Source organism: Taurulus bubalis, assembly GCF_910589615.1.
Source record: "Taurulus bubalis genome assembly, chromosome: 8".
Classification (NCBI taxonomy): domain Eukaryota; kingdom Metazoa; phylum Chordata; class Actinopteri; order Perciformes; family Cottidae; genus Taurulus; species Taurulus bubalis.
This window is the reverse complement of record NC_136596.1, coordinates 10,518,024-10,540,014: the sequence shown is the minus strand read 5'-3', so window position 1 is coordinate 10,540,014 and position 21,991 is coordinate 10,518,024. Positions and strand designations below refer to the sequence as shown.

Below are 21,991 nucleotides of genomic sequence, written 5' to 3'. Positions count from 1 at the left end.
TGGCCAAAGCCAGCCTCCACAGCCATCCTTGTGGTAATTTATTTTACCCGCTATAGGTGCTCCGTAGTCTGCCAAGCCCCGGCTGCGCCGTCCCATTCTCGTTCGTCACTTTCTCCTTCCCGTTTAATCTTGAGACGACTCCCCGACGTCATGTTTCTCACCGTTGACGAGCGTTAGCCACTTAGCTTCTCTGCTGCTAACTCGCGTGGCGATGTTGATGATGGCGAAAGTTTTACTTCTGACACCAAATGTAGCGACCCTGGATCAGGAAAGCTACGAGGCGTATAGGGTATTTAGGGGAACATAGAACAGGCTACTGTTGGCCGTAGCCTACGCCAAAACAACAGCAAAACCCCGTGAAAGCCTCTCAACCAGCTTCTCGTCTGCTCCGGGTCATAGACTCTGCTCCGAACGGCTCGTAACACAACACCACACAACACAACAACATCCTCGCTCTCCAATCACAGACACGCTTCACAGCTACCAGCTCATGAGACGTTCACTGACATCCTGAACATAACATTTATAACACAACATTTCCCTCAGTCCGTTACAATATAATGTGTGCTCAATGAATTAGTGAATTATAATAAAGGATTGTTCAACTTTATTGTTCAACTTTATTTTTGAACTAGTGAATTGTAATATCAACTTTATCTCACAATCTTATGACAGTCTTATGTGGCAGTCACATTTTGAGAATCATTTCTCCCCAACTGAGTAACCTGATATGAAAGAAAGGAGGAAGGGAAAAAAAAGAAAAAAAACTAGCTGGAGTACAGTTAACCTGCACTCCAACACGGCCTAACACAGCTGTAGTGCAGCCACCAGGACCACTGATCGCACTTGCATCCCGCGCACATGTCTGATTTTGCAGGACCTCCGATATACCGGACAGGTACCTGGGTTTCGAACCCGGAGCTCTCGTGGGTCAAGCGGACCATGTATCCATTTAACCACCGTGTTAGACAAATATATATACGTAGATGTTCATATTTATCTTAGTTTTAGTGGTTTTGTTAAAACCCCTTGTTGACGGTTGTCGCGAATTTGCATCAAACCTCTTCCGGTCTTAATGCAGCCAAGGTGACGTGCGTATCCCTCTATCGCCTGTTGCTGCATTGTTTACACATACCAAGGATCGTATTGGATGAATTTTGCCGGCATTTTGTGGGCGGAGCGGAAACTACATCCGGTTGACGAAACCGGAAGTCAAGTCCTCAGACCTCATGGATTTTCGCGACAGAATCCGGTGTCATCCTTTAAAATATATATATATATATATATATATATATATATATATATATATATATATATATATATATATATATATATATATATATATATATATATATATATATATATATATAAATGCAATGTCTGCCCTTTATTTTTTGGCAGAACAAAATGGACACAACCACTTTCTATGGGAAGCGAGCTGGTGGACTTCAAATCAGGCTTCCACTGAGTTTTGTTTTGTATTTACTGTATTCACATATTAAAAATGTAATACAAAGTGCAATGTTAAAAATTCAATGTTTCAAACTGCTTTTGATAAATAATCTACATACCTGACATTGGAAAATGTGTTCATTTACTATTATGCCCAATTATACCTAATGTGCCTAATGTCGCTAATTTGCATCATACCTACATTTTCATCTATTCTATGTGCTATATTAAAATTTACAATCTCCACTTAATTTAGCATCTGTATGAAAGCAAAAAACACAAATAATTGTTTTATATAATTGCAAATAAATTCAGTCAATAAGGGGTTAAAGGATTGTTCAACTTTAATTATAACTTTTTATATTTTATTGTATACTATTTATATTTAAATTAGAACTTTTCCAAATGATAAATTAACATTCATTATCTTCCTATCTGTCAACCATTTGGACTTTTTCTCCCCTCACAACCTATATTAAGATGTTTTGCCTTTTTGTTGTTTTGTTTGTGCAAAACAAACAAAAAGAAAAACAGTGCACCAGAGAAGAGTGACGCAAGATTATATCATTGTTTGCTATACAGGAGAAGGCATTGGAGGTCTGGTTTGAATTGGTCCTCACCTCAGATTTCACAATGCATTGGTGTAACTTTGCCGCAAATTGGCTACATGACAAGGGTCGGGGTGGATTACCAACCTGGCGAAGTGTGCAAACTGCTTCAGGTTTACAGACCTATTCTGCGTTTCAGTTGGTTTTGTGGTAATTTGGTTTATTACTTTTGTTTAGGAATATACCACTAAAGTACAATATCATGCATGATGTGTTGTGGATCATTTCAAACTCAAGCTTAAACAGTTTTTATAGAGGGATCAATCATGTGGGCATTCATGAGTCATTTTCATTGGGTTATTGCACTTTTATTGTATTTCTCTTTGTGCACTGTGCTGTTTTGTATGTGTTTATGAATATTTACATTCATCAATTACAACATATCCTTGAATAAATAATTACAGCAATATGTCTTATCTGAATTGAGAAATACACCAGCAATAGAAAATGTCAAGTCAAATAATAGTTTAAGTAATGTTTTATTAATTCAGCAAAAACAGAAACTGCAAAAAGAGATATTATCAATCAATATTGAGCATCTAAAAACCTCAAAGCTTTTCTCAAGTAAAAAGCAGAGGGGCCTCGTGGGTACAAAATAGACAAGAGCCCACAGAAATATGAATCCATAAAGGTGACACATAACAAAAACAACAAAGTGTAAGCTATTTGGATAGTTGTGAAAGCCATGCAGAGGGGGGGGATCTGTTACATTCAGCAAGCTGGAAGCAGGTGAACTGAGGCACATTTTATACATTTCTTCGAATACTTAAAAAAAAATGAACTTAGGCTCAGTAACCACATGTGTTACAGTATGCTTGTTTTTTTTGTCAATGATGTTATTGCTGGCTTAGGTTACCTGGAGAGGAAACTGTATGAAGCAAAAAGGGATAATTAAACATGTGCAGGTCAAATCTAGACTCGTGTTTCATTAGTTTGACTGCAGCACAGCTTCTATCCATTTCTATAAAGAGATAAATGCTCTGGATCAGAACATGGACGGTTTTGCACTTCACTTGAACACTTTTATCAGTTAGTCCAGCAGTCCAGCTTAAGTATGATTAGTACCTTAGAAACCTGGACATTACTGTATTTCTTTATTACTGCATCATTTAAATGCCGTTTCCATATCCTCACTAGCAGCTTTTTAGTTTGAGGAGTGAAGTGAATGTCAGATGCGCTTGACTGAGAAAGCCTGATGCACACGCCTACAGCCTACATCTGCTCATAACTCTGACTGTATCTTCTCCCTGGTTCCGTTACCTTGACAGGGAGACTTCGCATGTCAGAATAAATACCATTCTGAGGGTCTGCTGTCTTCCACGCTGGATAGAAAAGTAATTCAAAATACATGTTTTGGTTATTTGGTTAGCATTGAGGAGTTTTGAGTACAAATCACTTCCTATAAAGGTTGTGAAGCATCCACTTTCTCCAAAATATAGGCTACTGTTGTTAGCATTATAGCTTTCTGTGGCTAACAATTAAGTGAGCAAAATTGTGACAGATATCTGACTGTCTACTACGGAGAGGATAGTATCTTTTCGCCAAATGTAAAGCAGATGATGACCTTGGTATCAGGATAGGAAACCATTTGAAGTAAACAAGAGCATAAACTATTCTGATAGAGCATTCCACATTTAAACGAAATACAACCCACTCCAAATAAACAGAAATTGTATCCGAACATTCAGCAAAGAATACTTAAACACAATACCATTATCAATGTATACATATATACTATATCAATAAATATAACAACAGTTGTATACAAGTTTACAAGGCATGTAGCGGTGATGGAGCTCATAAGTCACTTCAGGACTGATATAAAATCCTCATGGTTCACCAGCTCGCATAATTGTACTGATTGTTTTCGGTTTATACATTGAGAGAAATTTGGAAAAAGCATTGTCCGTGTCATTATCATTATTCGGTAAACATCACCATTGGAAGACTGTCTGACATTTTGAAAGATTTGCTGACTGACTGACAGCAAGGGATCTTTAGAAACACAAATCTAACGCACACTTAAAACCAGCTAAGTGATCTCTCCCCATGTGTTACTGTTATGCAGTCTAACATAGCCTTTATAACTCTTGTTTTAGTCAGATAGGCAGATGTTTGTGTCACAGAATGAGTAGCTATCGAGTCAAGGTCTGACCCACCTTTAAGGTGCCAAATGACCGCAAACCACTAATACCATAATCATCAATTAGAAAAGTATTTCTAAATATTCTCACGTCGAACAAATCCTAGATATTTGCAATGCTAAGCATGGTTAATTATGTTAAATCCAAATGCTTTCTGACCTCGTATTGCAAAGCTACAGGATTGTTGGATTAGTCGCCGTGTGTAGCGTGTCATTGCAATAGTGACATAACGACTGCTAACACTGAGGTCTAATGCTGAAGCAGCATATTCAACCACGAAAACCCCTAAAGCACTATAGCATTTGGAAGTGCTACCCATCATGAGCGCCACATTGTGGTGGACTTGAAGTTGAACATCAAGAGTTGGGAGTCTGTGGTGGTGGAGTCCTGTGCTCTGGAAGCCTGGGCACCATTCGGTTAATATTCGGCTGTTTGCTTTCTTCTCTCCATCCTCCCTCCTTTCCTCTCTTCCCTTCTGCTTTCTCCTTATTCTGCCTGGACAGTTTCAGCGCTCGGGATATGAACACGTCCAGGTCGAACAGCCGCTCTTTTTGCTTGACAGGAAGTGACTCCACCAAGGAGTCGTCATTTACTGGCTGAGAAATGGAGGAAGTCGAGGAAAGGGGTTGAGACTCTGAGGAAGGAAAAAGTGGCGAGTTGGGGGGTGACGCTGTTTGAGGTGACGGAGGAGGAAGCGGAGAGGTGGGAGATGAGGGGAGAAGCGAGGGAAGGGAATTACAGGGACACATGACAGGCTGAAGTGGGCTCAGTCTGTCTTCGTCATATTCATCTGACGGTTGCCGCACAACTTCCGTGTAGTGGAAGACTGGAGTTGGGAGGTCAGTTGGGGAGAGAGGGAGAGGAGGTGAAGCAGGAGAGGGAACACGGCTCCAAAGAAGGACTGGGACTGGGTGAGTGCAGGCGAGACTGGGTGCTCTCAACCCAGCGAGAGATCTCCTGGAATAAATTCCCCGTCTCTTCCTCTTCTATTTCCTCCTCCTTCATCTCTCAGGAACAAACAGGAAGTGAAATCATTTACTTCCGGTGAAGCGCTCGTGGCTTTCCAGGTCGGTGAATATGTTTAAGATTATATTTCTGTACAAAATGTTCACAATATGATGGCATGGATGTCCGTAAATGTATTTTAGTGTCGCTAAATGCGCCGATGGACTCAAATTGGTCCGATGTTTCCAGATTTGATCGACATGTGCTGTACGGGATGAATGCCTATAGCCCCACTGTGCACGTGAGCTAGGCCGAGATAGTATTTAGTGAGTATATTGTCATGTACTGCATCATTTCTGATTGTTAATGGACCAACTGTTTCCTTGTGTTTGAGTTAACTGTGTGGTATTGTTTTTGTATTTTATTTGGTTTACAGAGGAGTTGCCACTGCAGTTATTTTTGTACGTTATTCATGCACTTTATTTTATACACGTGATGTATGCACTTTGAGTTAGTGGAAGTTACCACGTATCAGGAACTCTAATACCAATTGAACATACCAAATTAATTTAATACTGCTCTATTCTTCCAAGAGCCGTCGAGAAATAAAGAACCCCAAATATAACTCTGTTTATGGTGTTATTCCAAATTTCACCTGCCTACACATTTTGGTACCAGGAGTGGGGTCTGTAATTTGGAGAGTTGTTTAGGTTTATAAAGTGCATAAATAACTGTAGCGGTAACGACGGTCCCGGGTGCGGAAAGAAGTGGGAGTTAAACCTCTCGGTTTACCCGGAGCTTTGTACCTCCCCTGTCCTCGCTACGGGAAGTCGTTAGCTATGTTCGTGCTCGTTTAGACCGATATACAGTCTATGATTTAGACCCCAGCATTGATCCGCCGGGTGAGTTATGCAATACATCCGAGCGTAGCTTGTTACCTAATTGTCGTGAAAATGTCCTTGTTTAGTCTCGCTGCTAAATGCACATGCCGTGCGGTGTCACTGAAAATCCCGCAGCCTTCATTTAGCCTGTTAACAAACGATGGATACTCAGTAACAAAGGTGGAGAACCTCCACACAAGAAGCAGCTGCCTGCAGAGCCACATCACAAATGTAACGCGTCTGTTGAGCTCTGAACCACATCACCCCAAGGTGAATTAAAGGTCAATGATTATTATTTGATTTGCAGTCGGTTTGTTCTGTAGCCAATGCAGAACATTGACTTGTCCTGTGTCTCCTCTCATAGGTACCCGAGGTTGCTACATGGGAACTAATACCAGAGGACCAGCTTCCCCCGGTAATATCCTCATGAATGTGAACACCATGCAGTTATTATTGTTTCTGTACGGCTTGGTGACCTTATCAGAATCAGAATCAGTTTTATTGGCTCTTACACGCTCTTACACACAATATCCAATAAACAAGATAAATATTAAAAAAAGACATTAAAGACAACAGTAGTCAAAAAAGTGCAAGTAGTGCAGATGGAAGAGTCTGGTTAATTGTTTATCAGAGTGACGGCTAGTGGAAAGAAGCTGTTCCTGTGTCTGGTGGTTTTGAGTACGGTGCTCTGTAGCGCCTCCCAGAGGGGAGGAGTGTGAACAGCTTGTGTCCAGGGTGTTCGAGGTCTGCAGTGATCTTTCCAGCCTGCTTCCTGACTCTGGAGATGTACAAGTCCAGGATGGAGGGCAGGCTGGAACCAATAGTTCTCTCTGCAGACCTGACGATCCGTTGTAGTCTGTCTCTTATAACACCTTGAAGTTCATAAACCAAGACTTTAAATATTGGTTGACATTTTGGTTCATACCGGCAAATAGAAAAGTCCTTCCTAATTCCTTTCAATGTAATTGTACGAAGGGCAAAATCCACATTCTTTGTTGTTTACCAAAATGTATTCAGAGGTTTATCTGTAGCTGAAGAGGCTTCAACAGTTTGACAAATAGAGTCTGGTACTGAATTCCCTCTTTGTGTGTCCGCAGACAGCATTTCACTGTTGAGCTGCGGCAGAGCATTAGTAAAACACAAAGGGACTTTCTTACTATAAACGCTGTAACTTTTTTCTTTTTCACTGTTTTGTTTTGAGGAACATCAAGACAAAGTCAAACAATTATGTCAACAAATCAAAATGATAGCGATGACCAAAGACCAGAGGTCAATTTATGGGGCATGAAGACAGTGTTTGCTGATTAGATGTTATAAATGGATGTAATAACTGTATTCAAAGTTTACTGACAGTTAAAGACTGCAACAGGGAAAAGACACTATCACGCTTCTAAGCAGCACACTATTGACTTTACAGCCTACTCGTCTCTCTGCTGATCTGGTGGACCAACTGGAGCGACTGGCCTTGGTGGATTTCCGCACCAAACAGGGACTGGCCTGTTTGGAGAAAGCTATACGATTTGCAGATCAGCTTCATGTTCTGGACACGTCAGGGGTTGAACCAATGGATTCAGTTCTGGAGGACATGTATGTGTCAGTTAGTGTAAAACACTGTATCTTACATGTTATAACCAAATAGCATAACAAATGAGCAACAACTGGAGCTCAACTCTTCTGAAGCCTTTTGTATTAATGTGATTATGTTTTGTCTGCACATTCAGGGCATTAAAACTGAGGGACGACGCCGTGATGGACGGGGACTGCGCTGAAGAACTGCTTCAGCTCTCCAAAAACACAGTCGAAGAATATTTTGTGGCACCACCAGGTAAGGGAAAAAACTGAATACATTCATATGTATGTGTGTGTGTGTGTGTGTGTGTGTGTATATATATATATATATATATATATATATATATATATATATATATATATATATGCCCCTCCCATAAATATGTATACTACCGTCCTCACTGTATATGTCACCTTTAGTTTATTTATATGTATACTGCTGTTTGCAGTTTTTAATAATCGACAACTCCAGTCCATGTTCATAATACTGTACCTATCTTAGTGTTTTCATATCTACACATAATATTTATTATATATATATATATATATACAGTATATTACTCTGCAGTGACCAAGTTGAATCTAATGTCACATTAAATGATGGTGTACCTTTTTCATCCAGTTTTATTTTGTAAATGTGTCTACACTACTGTTCTTTCTCATTGCAGGAAATATCCCTCTACCAAAGAGGGAGGAGAGGGCCACCATGCTGAGACACTCTGAATTAGGACATTTATAACTCATTTGTTCTCCTCTGTTGTGTAAAATAAATACATGCTGGACATGCATTTATATTTGTTATGCAATGACAGTACTTTGTTATATTTTGTGATTTACATTATGATCTGGAGACTGTGTCCTGTTTTCATTCTAGCGTTGGTTCACATTAATAAAAAATAAAATCAGCAATACTATATTCCTACTGCTGCCTCTCTGTTTTGTTTCCAGAGAAAATGTGATATCATGTGACATTTGTGGCTTAAAATAGACTATGACGTGTGTGTCAGGTAATCATCAGAAATGATTTGGCCTCACCTTAAACTAGACTGCCATGAAATGACCTCATGAACATACCACACGTCTTTGTTGTGATCAAAACGGGGAGTAGCGGAGTCATGTTTGGAGAATAGAAACCGAAAGTGTTTGGGGCAGGGAAGGGAAAACGAAACTTAAGAAAAGGGGAGGGTGTCGATCAGCTGAGGCAGACTGTATATAAACTGTGGTGAGACCAAACCTCTCACAGCTGATCCTAAGCATCGTCTGAAGACTTGAAGCTGTCTGGAACAATTTGCCAAAGTGATCATAAGGTGAGAATCTGTCATTGAACTCTGTACTGAAACCCACCGTGGTACTGCAGTGGAAATAGCGTTTTCTACTCGACTTATTTATGTATTGAATGATGTTTCAGGTCTCTTCCATCATGGATATAATCATCATTACGCTGGACGGGACTTCCCACCACCTGAGCGTGCAGCCCCAGGACACAGTGGGCTCTCTGAAGATGAAGATCCAGCAGCAGCTGGGAGTTCCCTCTGAGACGCAGAAGCTGGTTTTTACAAACGGCTCGAGCATTCATCTCAGTAACGACTCACAGACCATCAGCCACTACGGCCTGCAGCCCGGCGCCACGGTGTCCCTGCTGGTCACCCAGCCTGCGACCATGCAGGTGTTCCTCAGAACCGAAAAGGGGGAGACGAAAACCTACGACATCAAGCCCGACGAGACCGTGGGCCACTTCAAGAGCCGGGTCCAGAGCAGAGAGGGGGTCCCGGAGAGCCAGCAGAGGCTCATCCACCAGAGCCGAGAGATGACGGAGGCGCAACGTAAACTCTCGGATTACAACGTCAAAGCGATGAGCACCATCGACCTGAATCTGCGCCTGAGAGGAGGCTGAGGACACTTCTGATACTGTATTAGAGTTGATTTTCTTAACATTCCTTTATTTTATTCAATCACACGTTTCAAATGCCTTTTTTCTTAATTTATTTTGTATTTTCATCTGGAACAAGTATTACATTCCTAGGCTATTGTATTTAATAACATCCTAAACATGTGTTTAGTCTTAATTTGTTATTTGACAGTAAAAATGTGTTATACACACGACACGGGATTATGTTAACTGTACCCTGTTAAAAACAAATAAAAAACTTTACATAGTAAATTTGCCTGTCTCCTCACATTTCCTGTTGACCTACATTTCCTCTGGTAAGAGGTGGAGCTGTACCCTGTAGAGACCACAACAGAAGGTTCCAGAAGGAACCAGAAGAGCACAGTGAAGCATTGTTTTAATTTAAACATTAACATTATTCCAGTTTTTAAGAGACTTTCTCAATCATAGAATTCCATGTTTACCATTACATCTTACACAATTTTGTGTTACTTTTGAAAAAAAGTATGTATTATTCTCTGTCCAAACACACTCATGTATCCAACAGAGCATATTCTAATGGCTTAAAATGTAATTAATTAATTATACTGTATGTGATCATTATTGTCCAGTATATAAACAGTAGTACAGTAAACAGCCAGATGCTGTGAAGTGAAGTTTCCTCCAGATTAATTGTCGGTGAGGAAATCAAGGGAAGTTTCATTTCCTCACAGATGCAAGGTAGGCGTACCAAAAGAAGGTGACCGAGTTGGCAAACAGCACTCTGAACTGTCAGCAAAAACAGATACAGGAAGAGAGAGGGTTAATCATTAAGTAGCGTCACTATGTGACTCATCATTTGTTCAATGGCGGGATGCCAGGGAAATGCATAGCTGAACAGGCACAAAGTTGATATTGATGAACTGGAAGGGAGTCCACACTTTCCAATTCATCTTTAAAGCAGTCCAGTAACTTCCTCTCATCTTCTTTTCAAAGTCTCTCCACCCTTTAGCCCGAATACAGATTGGCAGGCACGTGCACAGACATTTTGGGGGGCAGGTGCTCAAACCAAAAAAAAGGGCACCCATCGCCAAAATTATTTATGACATTAAAAATAATAATAATAAATAAATAAATGAAAAACACAGTAGGATATTTTTAACTTATATTATTTGTGTTAACAAACTAACTCAGATTATCAAATTGAATAAATAAATGAATAACAGGGACCTTTTCTCCTTACCAGGCACACCAGTAGGTAAAGGAATGTTGAGAGCCTCTGCCTTCTCTGACGCACCTTGACATATGTCGGCAAATTTCTCCTCAGACCGCAATGCTTGTGTTGTGTGAATTAGACCATCAATTAGCTTGTAGGCTGTGGAGTGATCCAGGCTTTCTTCTTGCAGAGTGTTTGATGCAAGAGCAGTGACTTCAAATGCTGGGATGCTGATTTCCATGCAGAGGATGAATGCGAAGTTAATCGCATTTTTGTAAAAATGTTCTAGCTGTGAATTCTCGTGACATTTATAAACATAAATTCAACATACTTTCGAAATTGTCTAAACGGCATTTATACAACAACCAGGGTAGGAAATTTACATATTTTTTAGGGGGCAATTTTTGCCCCCACCGACTGAAATCCAGGGGTATTTCACTAAACATTGGGGGCACTTTTTGAAACTTGTGAATTAACATTGAACCTTTGTTCAAAATAATAAATATACTTATTTAGGCTTACAGTATATGAGCAATTGTCATCAAATGGCAACAATCTGACTATTAGGCAGTAGTCTACAGATTCAAAGTGTTTTAATTAGATTTTTTGAACAAAAGAGCAAACAGAAAACATAAATCAGACAATCATATTCAATTTTATTCTTATTTCTTTGTGGTAATTTATTGTTATTGCATTTTTTAAACGACTATTAAAATTATAACTTTTCTTTCTTTTTTAATAATTTTTTTGTTACCTTAATCACGTTGTACCTACTAGGGCTGGGAATCACCATAGGTCCCACGATTCTATTTTATACTGCGATATATTGAGTATTGCGATGTATTCCCTTTTTTCCAGCACAAATTGTCCCCAAAGGAAAACTTCGTCAACATATTGTATCTAAGAAGATTAAGTTTCATCTCACTTCAATCATTTTTATTGCAGCAAAATGTGATTGTCAAGCAGACAAACTGACCAATACTCAGTAAGGCCGAGCACCTCCTTGTGGCACCGGCACCCAGTGGCAAGCGTGCGGCAGGCGTCGGCCAGCCGCCGAGTCTGCGGCGTGTCTGCGACGACTCGCCGACGACTGCGACGTGTCTGCGGCATGTTTGCGGCGTGTCTGCGCAGGCGTGACGAGTTTGCGACGTGTCTGCGGCGTGTCGCCGTTCAACAGCGGCAAGCGAGCGTCACTCGCCGGGAAGCTGACAATCTATCTAATCTATCTATCTATCTATTACATAGATAGATAGATAGATAGATAGATAGATAGATAGATAGATAGATAGATAGATAATGTGAGTTTTTTTTATGTGTGTTAAATAAATAATAATCATTTCATAATATATCACACTTATATACCATAATATGTATAATTTACCCACCTTTTTTTAATAAAAATAAAAAAATATATATTTTACCATGTCATGTCATACTGTTATACAACCATTATGAGACTACTTTGAAGAGACGGCACTCTTGGTCTAAGCTAAACACTGGAATAATCTTTCCACCAGGTAAACCTGAACATGCACACCTCTCTTGGAGTGACAGCGCTCAGAGAAGTGCCAGTAGTTGTCAGACAACTGCAGCCATGGTTTACATGGACCGTGGCTATATCTGGATCCTGGTCCGGGCCAACACCTACTGCTATTAATATTGTTATAATTACTTGTTATTTATTACTATTAGCATTGGAAATACACGTACTGTTTCTATTATCATTATTATTCTACTATATCCACTGCTGCTGGTATTTTTGGTAGTTGTAACTTTTTCATCATGCCTACTAGTCATTATATTAATCATTTCTGTCATATTCACTGAATGAACAGAATTGTTCATTCTGTACACATGACATCTATTGTACCCTACATAAATAGTCTGCGTGCCAAATGTCATTTCCTACTTAATTGTGTTACATAAAAGTAGGTGTCCTGTTATGCAAGTCATCACTGAAGATCGTGTGATTATGACATAGTTAGTAGAACAACATATAAAAAAGTGTGTGGACGGGAAGCAAACAGGTTTTGACCGTGGTCGTGTCGATGGTTCGTGTCAAGGCTTCGTCTTGTCTTATCCTGTCATGTGGTATCCTGTGTTGTACTGTCACTAAGCATGCAAGATGAATTGGATACAAGTGGATTCAACATTGCTGATTTGAGACGCAGATCGAAAGAGACACCAGAGAACGGAACAGGGATTTGTTGAACACGTGTCCGAACAAGTTCTCCCCCGTTCGCCCCCAGTGGCTGTAAGATAGCATTGGAATTGTGTTAAAGTCACTACTATGTATTGATTGTTTTATAGCCTACGATGTATATGTTGCTACACAAATACTACTACACAAATACACAGCAGGCTACAATATTTTGTGTGTTTTTATTATCATCACACTATTACTATACAGCGATTGTAAGCTATTATATTGTGTACGGAATTCTATTCTTCTCTCCTCTTCACTCCAACCTCCTCCACACTTCTTCCGTTTTTCCCTTCACAATAAAAGCCCGTACACAATATGTTAACACGCTAAATGCGTGTTATCATATGTAGTGACCCGTTGCCTATCAAAAAAAGGCCACTACATTGCTGTTTGCTCAGTTTAGAGATGCGTACAATTAACGATGTGGAGACGTTCTCTGTCATAATCCATTTTACTAAACCGTAGACTAAAATAAATCATAATGTTTATTATCACAGGTTATCATGAGTTATCACACATTCAAAAACTGTTTGCTCTTGCCATTACAGCAATACCTGTCCTACTGATCCTCCTGATTATATTTACCTTTTGCCTAATTGACAACAGCCCTACGCCCCAAGTGGTGTAAGGTTAAACAAAATGAAATAATAACAAAATGGCTCTTACACCATAGAAAGGGGCTCTTTCAGCAAAAAATAAACTACATGAGGCAACAAAATACAAGAAAAGAACATGATGCAAAGTCATGAGCAACTCCAAAATATTCAATATAGAAATGAAACATAGTTTAAAACTTGACAGGACATTTATTGGAAATTCCTATTACATTTATCTCATCACATGCCCTCTCAATGAACAAAGTTTCTGACAACTGCAGGAATTTGCACTGATAATTGCCTACCACTGAAAAATATATTGTGTCTTTATAAATATGTTATAATCGCACAAGACAGAAAAGTGTCTCTCAATGTTTTATTGAATTATTTTTTTATTTCACAAGACACTTAGGTATTGACAATGCATTTAGTAGTAGTAGTAGTAGTAGTAGTAGTAGTAGTAGTATTAGAGTTTTAAATATTAAGTATTACATCTGTAATTATGACAGTCCGTCTGGTCCTTTTTGTCTTCTTTTTTTATCAATAAATGTTTCAGAAATCAAAATGCCCTTTGGCTAAATTATTACAGTAATCTACTACTGCATACCATTAGCAAGCTCAGCTTCTTAGCGTTCAGAATACATAGGAAGTACATTGATAGCCAAATTCATCAGTTATGGTCATTTCAAATCTGCATGTCACTTCCTGTTGCTGGGGGCAGGGTCCATACCAGAAGAGTTTTAACAGAGACATTTGTAAACCACCTTTGTGATAACCATTATCCCTCATTGGAATAATAAAGCTGTCGTAAATCCACCCTGTCACTACTGATAGCCTGTCACCAGTGTTGGGGTAGTTACTCAGAAAAAGTAACTAGTTACAAGTTACTAGTTACTACATTTGAAAAGTAACTTCACTACTAGTTACTTTACTTTCCATTTTTTTAAGCAAATGTCCAAATTAACCACAAAGATACATGGACAAACATCATGGCCCTTTCATCACTTTATTTTCAATGTTCAATAAAGCGCATCTCTTAGCCTTTCCACATAGTGTATTGTAATTGTAAACATGTAAAACAAAATGGCATATAAAACTCAGCCATTAACTTGAACGAACATTAACCCTGTTCACACTGTCTGACCAAAGAAATATGCCTCACTTTAAAATCCACAAACAACAGGATACAAGAGGCTGTGTATGGTGGGGACATTCAGGTCAAACAGCATAACACATTGAAAACAGGCTTTTGGAAACATGAGACCCCACTAAACCAAATGGGGGCCGACTCCTAAGAACAAAACCAGCTTGTTATAGGAATCATTGTAGTGGTTTAAGAAAAATAGAAAAATTAATGGCACTTTTTCCCATAAAATAGAAACAGAAATGCACTTAACCCAAAAAATAGAAACAGAAAATGGAATTAAATAAACAGAAAATCCACTTCATCATTGCCTAAATAAACAGAAAGTGCACTATATCCTATGAAGTTTATCATTTTTCTCTATTCCCTAACCCTTCAAAATAGCGATTGTATCGCATGAGTAAAAGTCACTGCAATCTTTTACCCGACAGCCTGTTTCTCCTTGGGGTCAGAACAATACTGCCCAGGCTGAAAAGCCTTTCCACAGTGTTGTAACTTGTTTTATTACATGATTTACTCTTATTGTGAAGAGCATGTAAACAGGAAGTGCTTTTACTTTGAAGGCATAAAGTACAGTGATACTTGCTTGTTGACGCTAACTAATGTTGATGTTACCTGTGGAAAATATATACATGTCTGGTGCAAGAGCGCGTTCTCAATCGCTTTAACAGTTGTAATGCTGCAGTTCACCAGTAAAGTGATTCCGTTCATACCAGACGTGTCTTGGTCCTCATTAGAAGCTCCACGTCATTACAGACAGGTGCACTTGATGTTATTGGAGTGTTGTATTGCTTCGCAATATCCTTAATCCTAGGGAACCTGGAGAGAACCTCCCAGTTGGATCCGGGCTCTCCGTCTCCGTCTCATCCATTCCCCGCTTCCCTCCTCCTACGCACCAGCAGCTACGTCACTCAAATCACTCAGATCGGAGTTCTGTGATAGGTTGTTCATGCAGGAAGTGTCGTGTGACTCGCGCGCCGCTAAAAGAGAACTTTTCGGACTGGTAAAAATGTCTTGAGTAACGCAGGAACGCGCGTTACTGAGGTCTAGTAAAGTAGTGTAGTTACCAATATTTTGAGTGTAATGCGTTACTTTGTAACTCGTTACCCCCAACACTGGTTACCAAACATGTTCGTGGAAACTTTGATATTGTAACGTCCGCAGTAACGACTCGCAGACGTTGGTTTCCTTAACTTGCAGGTGTATTGCTTGAGTGTTCACAGTATTGCAACGGGACTCTTCGCTAACAGTAACGTTAGCTCAAACGGAACAGGAGCGGCCACAGTCCAGTTCCCCGTACGCCAAACCACAGGAGAGGAGTGAGAGTTTTCCAGGAAGCGTTCAGCTGAGCTGCTGTGGGAATACTTACGTGGGTCGACCTGTAGTGGGGATGGAGAAGGTGAAAAAAAAAGGTGAGGAGGACATATGCATGTTGTGTGTTTAAGTGCTTTGACTCATTCTAGTTTGTTACTAGTATAGAATAAGTATTCTTTATATTAAAAAAAGATAATGATTAGGTAAATCAATCGGTATGGGGGGAAATAACAAAGCTTATTATCCAACCTGTGCCTCCTCTAACAGTGCGGTGGAACTGGCCCGGGCGTCTCTCTGCACCTCCTCATCCTATGTCGTGTCTCCCAGGTCAGAAGTCATGTGGCCAGGGGGCATGCAGTGACACCTCCCGCCTGACTGCTGCCAGGACACATCTGTTGAGGAGCTGTTCTCGTACCTGCAGACGGGCAGAAATTAAGTATTAATAATAATCTTATAATAACTTGGATGTGCAGTTTATTCAATCGAATATGATTATTTACTGTATAATAGGTGTCTCATTGTGCTTTGCGAGACTTTTCTGTTCCAGCAAACAACAACAATCTACACACCTCTCCCAGTGCATGCTGGAGGCCTGACTGTTGCTGAGGCACTGCTCGGTGACGAGGCTGTCCTCCAGTTCGTCCTCGATGCGGAAGGGATGCGATGAGGTGGGTTCGTCCTCCGGACAGGAGTACTGCCGGAGGAACGGGTGGGATAGCGCCGCTTCAGCTGTCAGCCGATCCATGGGGTTAAAGGTCAAGATGCGCTCAAGGAAGACCACAGCTGAGAGGAGAAGGAAAAGGGGATCAGTGGGGGAGAAAGAGGAGGAGGAGACAAAATGTGTGTCCATGAAGTAATAATGCACCATCTTCTCTCAGTGCTAAATTATATGTGTTAGACCTCCAAACCTATCCAGCGTACCCTATCATCTCTTTATCGTTCACAGCTAAAAGAAGCTGCTGTCTTCTGTATCTTTTTCACTCTTATTGTTCTATTTCATACTGCTTGAAATTACTCTTTTTACCACTCAATTCCCTCTGCTCACCCTGAGCATCCACTTCAGGAAGCAATTCAGAAAAGGGCTTCTTGACTTTCCATCCATGACTGACATATGAAGGCATCACCTGGAAAAAGGATGACAGCGTGGGTTGAAATATGTGCAGAATTCTGCTGTCTTTTTTTCTTTTTTTGTACATTTCAAAACACTCCACTTTAGTTTACTTGAATATACTCACTATAAATGGTTTTCAAATTAAACTAGAAATAACCACTCTAAGACCCATTATAACAGCAATTTACATTTTAATTCCAGTGCAATCTTATTTTTTCCCTCCTCCCTTTGATCATTGATCTGTTGAAGAGGATTAAAATACTTGTAGAATATCAAAGGTTGAAATTTCAGAATTTTTGCTCTGGCCCTGGTTTTAAAGGACTTCTATTGTCCAGCCCAAACAGCTTTTGGCCTTCCTTAAAGTCAAGACCTGACCCAGAGGAAATGCAACTGAACCTGAAAGCAAGTTATGTGGGGAACAGCAACGTGACCGTTGTCACATGCAGTTTCTAATTTAGATTTTTGTAGTTTAGTGGCCGAATCATGCCACAGCTAATAGTGCTTGTAGCCACCATTATTTGTTTACGTCAATCTCTGTGTTGAATCACGATGCGCAACGAAGATAGTTTATAAATTATCACTGACCTTAAAGAGTTCCTAGCAAACCATGGATGTGATTTTTACATTCGCCTGAACTTGGAAAACAACAGTTTAAGAGGTCACACTGTGGTGTGATCATGCACCGACTTTCTTTGACCAGAATATCTGATGAAAGAAAGTACAAGCAGAGCCAGCTGAGTCTTGGCTTACAACGACATGTCCAGGAAACACTGCCTAGAAAGCCGCATCAAAGCTGTACCAAAGTGTAAGACCTTATGAACAGCGCCAACAATCAACACATTTGAATGCTCTGTTGATTTGATTTTTTTTTTTTTGTCATATTAACGTCTACTTCTGCTTCCATCTCGTTTCTAGAACACATGGAGCCTGAGGGAATGAATTAGAAATAAAAGCACGTCTCATACGAATATTAGGTACTAGTAAATGTTTTAATACTCATGAGGAAAACAGGATATAAAGTATTGCATTACTGTTTCTGGAAGTACTCTTAATATAGAAATAATGTGTGCAAACAGTGTCTGCATTTAAAGAAGTGGAAAGACAGAAAGCCATTGCTCTTGTACTACTACAGTCTAACAAGCAACCAATCACACCAACACACACAGATTCATGTGCAAGCTTTCTATGGTCTATGAGGGGAAGTTTACCAGTAGAATATACTGGTGTGAAGCAACAGCTTCAGTACTGGAGTACAAGTAGTTATGTTCCCTCAAGGTGACTGTGGGTGCAGCTTCACTCGCAGTTGTTTCAAGGACTTGTCCATCTATTTGTTTCTCTCATTATTAACATTGTTGAGTATCAACGCCCATTTGCAGCAGTTAGATTCAGGCAACACCTGACACTGCTGCGTACTAACATCCGGACAGAAAACCCGTTGGTCTTATCAATTATGTCTCATGTCCATGTTCTCATTGCGCTTACTGCACAACTCAAAGGGATTAAATACATATTTACATCTTCAGTTTGGAGATGCTGGTAGGAGGGAATGTTACTGCTAACTGTAAACACAACAACTCAATACGTATGTACGACAACAACAACAACTGTAAGCTAGCCTGATTAATATTAGCCTCCAGCACCTGCTAAAAGACGCTAGCTTACAACTAAAACGGACCGAGCCGTGTCGTTATCCGAGCACCGGTTCAGGTTCACCGTTTGTTAAACGCAGACAGTAACGTTACACCGGATGATAGCCTGATGATTTGCATGCTGTCATTCATCCGGACCTCCCCTAACCCACTCACGCTCATTGCCCGCTCAGAAACGGAAAGTTTCTTAAGTGTTTTAAGAGAACAGCGACTCGGCTTACCTGCTTCCTAAGTAATATGATACTGCAGTCACTCCCGTGGCATAGGTTTCTGGTAATAAAGCATATTTCTCCAGGGGGCTTGCTGAATAAATGCTGTCGTCTGACCGCTTGGTTTGTCCTTTAACGGCTGCCAGAGACGCAGCAGGGTGAGTGAGGAGGCGCACAACGCCGTGTCGAGGAACTTGGCCGCTCGTCCAATCACAGGCTGGGATTCTCTTTCTGGTTACCGTAAAGACGGAAACAAGAGCACGCTGTCGTAACTACTGTAAACGACAGTCATTTCATTTTTTAAGGACATGAGCGTTTTTAGGATTTATTCTTGATATAAATCATGTTTTGTCTTTTTGCATGTTTTTCTTTGCACCTGTCTGTCTGAAGTGTTTTATTCAGCGGTATTGTTTATATAGTTGAGATAGAATATGGGTTGAAATCCACACAGCCCGAGGATACAGAGAGATCTCTCGTGGCGATGGCACCCAACACAGCACTGTGTTGTTGTTGTTTTTACGATATCCGATATGCTCAGTTGATATATATATTTCTTTTATTTAGATATAAAAAATGTTGTTGTTAAATGTAAATGTTATGGACTGAATTCTCTGCAGGCTTAATAAAGTTGCATATAATGTGTGCTCAATTAATTAGTGAATTATAATAAAGGATTGTTCAACTTCATTATCAAACTAGTGAATTATAGTATCAACTTTATCTCCAAATCTTATGAACCTCTCTTAATTGCATGCATTATGACAATTGTTTCTCCTTAACTGAGCAACCGGATATGAAAGAAAGGAAGGAAAAAAAAAAAAAAAAAAATTCTAGCTGGAGTACAGTTAACCTGCACTCCAACACGGCCTAACACAGCTGTAGTGCAGCCACCAGGACCACTGATCGCACTTGCATCCCGCGCACATGTCTGATTTTGCAGGACCTCCGATATACCGGACAGGTACCTGGGTTTCGAACCCGGAGCTCTCGTGGGTCAAGCGGACCATGTATCCATTTAACCACCGTGTTAGACAAATATATATACGTAGATGTTTATATTTATCTTAGTTTTAGTGGTTTTGTTAAAACCCCTTGTTGACGGTTGTCGCGAATTTGCATCAAACCTCTTCCGGTCTTAATGCAGCCAAGGTGACGTGCGTATCCCTCTATCGCCTGTTGCTGCATTGTTTACACATACCAAGGATCGTATTGGATGAATTTTGCCGGCATTTTGTGGGCGGAGCGGAAACTACATCCGGTTGACGAACCCGGAAGTCAAGTCCTCAGACCTCATGGATTTTCGCGACAGAATCCGGTGTCATCCTCAAAATATATATATATATAAATGCAATGTCTGCCCTTTATTTTTTGGCAGAACAAAATGGACACAACCACTTTCTATGGGAAGCGAGCTGGGGGACTTCAAATCAGGCTTCCACTGAGTTTTGTTTTGTATTTACTGTATTCACATATTAAAAATGTAATACAAAGTGCAATGTTAAAAATTCAATGTTTCAAACTGCTTTTGATAAATAATCTACATACCTGACATTGGAAAATGTGTTCATTTACTATTATGCCCAATTATACCTAATGTGCTTAATGTCGCTAATTTGCATCATACCTAAATTTTCATCTATTCTATGTGCTATATTAAAATTTACAATCTCCACTTAATTTAGCATCTGTATGAAAGCAACAAACACAAATAATTGCAAATAAATTCAGTCAATAAGGGGTTAAAGGATTGTTCAACTTATATTTTATTGTGTACTATTTAAATTATAACTTTTACAAATGATAAATTAACATTCATTATCCTCCTATCTGTCAACAATTTGGACTTTTTCTCCCCTCACAAGCTATATTAAGATATTTTGCCTTTTTGTTGTTTTGTTTGTGCAAAACAAACAAAAAGAAAAACAGTGCACCAGAGAAGAGTGACGCAAGATTATATCATTGTTTGCTATACAGGAGAAGGCATTGGAGGTCTGGTTTGAATTGGTCCTCACCTCAGATTTCACAATGCATTGGTGTAACTTTGCCGCAAATTGGCTACATGACAAGGGTCGGGGTGGATTGCCAACCTGGCGAAGTGTGCAAACTGCTTAAGGTTTACAGACCTATTCTGCGTTTCAGTTGGTTTTGTGGTAATTTGGTTTATTACTTTTGTTTAGAAATATACCACTAAAGTACAATATCATGCATGATGTGTTGTGGATCATTTCAAACTCAAGCTTAAACAGTTTTTATAGAGGGATCAATCATGTGGCCATTCATGAGTCATTTTCATTGAGTTATTGCACTTTTACTGTATTTCTCTTTGTGCACTGTGCTGTTTTGTATGTGTATATGAATATTTACATTCATCAATTACAACATATCCTTGAATAAATAATTACAGCAATATGTCTTATCTGAATTGAGAAATACACCAGCAATAGAGAATGTGAAGTCAAATAATAGTTTAAGTAATGTTTTATTAATTCTTCAGCAAAAACAGAAACTGCAAAAAGAGATATTATCAATCAATATATTGTATACCTTAAAGGTATACAATATTAATACAAATCAGTAGGGCTGCAACTAACGATTATTTTAATAATCGATTAATCGGTTGATTATTTTTTCGATTAATCGATGAATCGGATAAAAAAATGTTTTTATCAAAAAAGCGTTCATTTCCAACCCTTTATTCAAAAACAGAAGTAACATTGCAAAACATCTTCAGAAAGTGCACAAACAGGTTGCTCCTTGAACATCCCTGAGCTGTTAATTAAAACAACAAAATGGACTAACACTAAAAACATACACATCTATGCTTTACATCCACCAAAGGTGAGCCCTTTTTACTGTAATTGATCAGAACGACCTCAGCTTTTCTCGTGTCTCACTCCAATCTCAGAAACGCTGGCCGGCCAGTTGCTCTGCTCCGCGACTTATTACCCGGCGTAATAATCGCGCGACACAACGAATCGATAATGAAATTCGTTGCCAACACTTTTGATAATCAATTTTTATCGATTTTATCGATTCGTTGTTGCAGCCCTACAAATCAGCATTGACAACATTGGAGTTTC

The 21,991-nt window shown here is 39.6% G+C and overlaps 2 protein-coding genes across 2 annotated transcripts; both read left to right on the top strand.

Moving 5' to 3' along the window:
- Positions 1-6,102: 6,102 nt before the first annotated feature.
- Positions 6,103-8,500, top strand: LOC306740252 (glutamyl-tRNA(Gln) amidotransferase subunit C, mitochondrial-like; the record flags this gene model as incomplete). Its single annotated transcript, XM_079222351.1, has 5 exons — positions 6,103-6,300; positions 6,395-6,445; positions 7,448-7,617; positions 7,752-7,855; positions 8,268-8,500. 5 exons carry the CDS (start codon positions 6,103-6,105, stop codon positions 8,336-8,338), a joined length of 594 nt encoding a protein of 197 aa, XP_079078477.1. The 3' UTR covers positions 8,339-8,500.
- A 366-nt stretch (positions 8,501-8,866) lies between these two features.
- LOC306740260 (polyubiquitin-like) lies at positions 8,867-9,728 on the top strand. The gene is made up of 2 exons (XM_079222363.1): positions 8,867-8,906; positions 9,008-9,728. The coding sequence occupies exon 2, from the start codon at positions 9,020-9,022 to the stop codon at positions 9,491-9,493; it is 474 nt and encodes a 157-aa protein (XP_079078489.1). The 5' UTR covers positions 8,867-8,906; positions 9,008-9,019; the 3' UTR covers positions 9,494-9,728.
- The last annotated feature ends 12,263 nt before the right edge of the window (positions 9,729-21,991 follow it).

Excerpts from the sequence above, each read along its gene's own strand:
- LOC306740260 (XM_079222363.1), top strand. The coding sequence starts at position 9,020 with ATGGATATAATCATCATTACGCTGGACGGGACTTCCCACCACCTGAGC.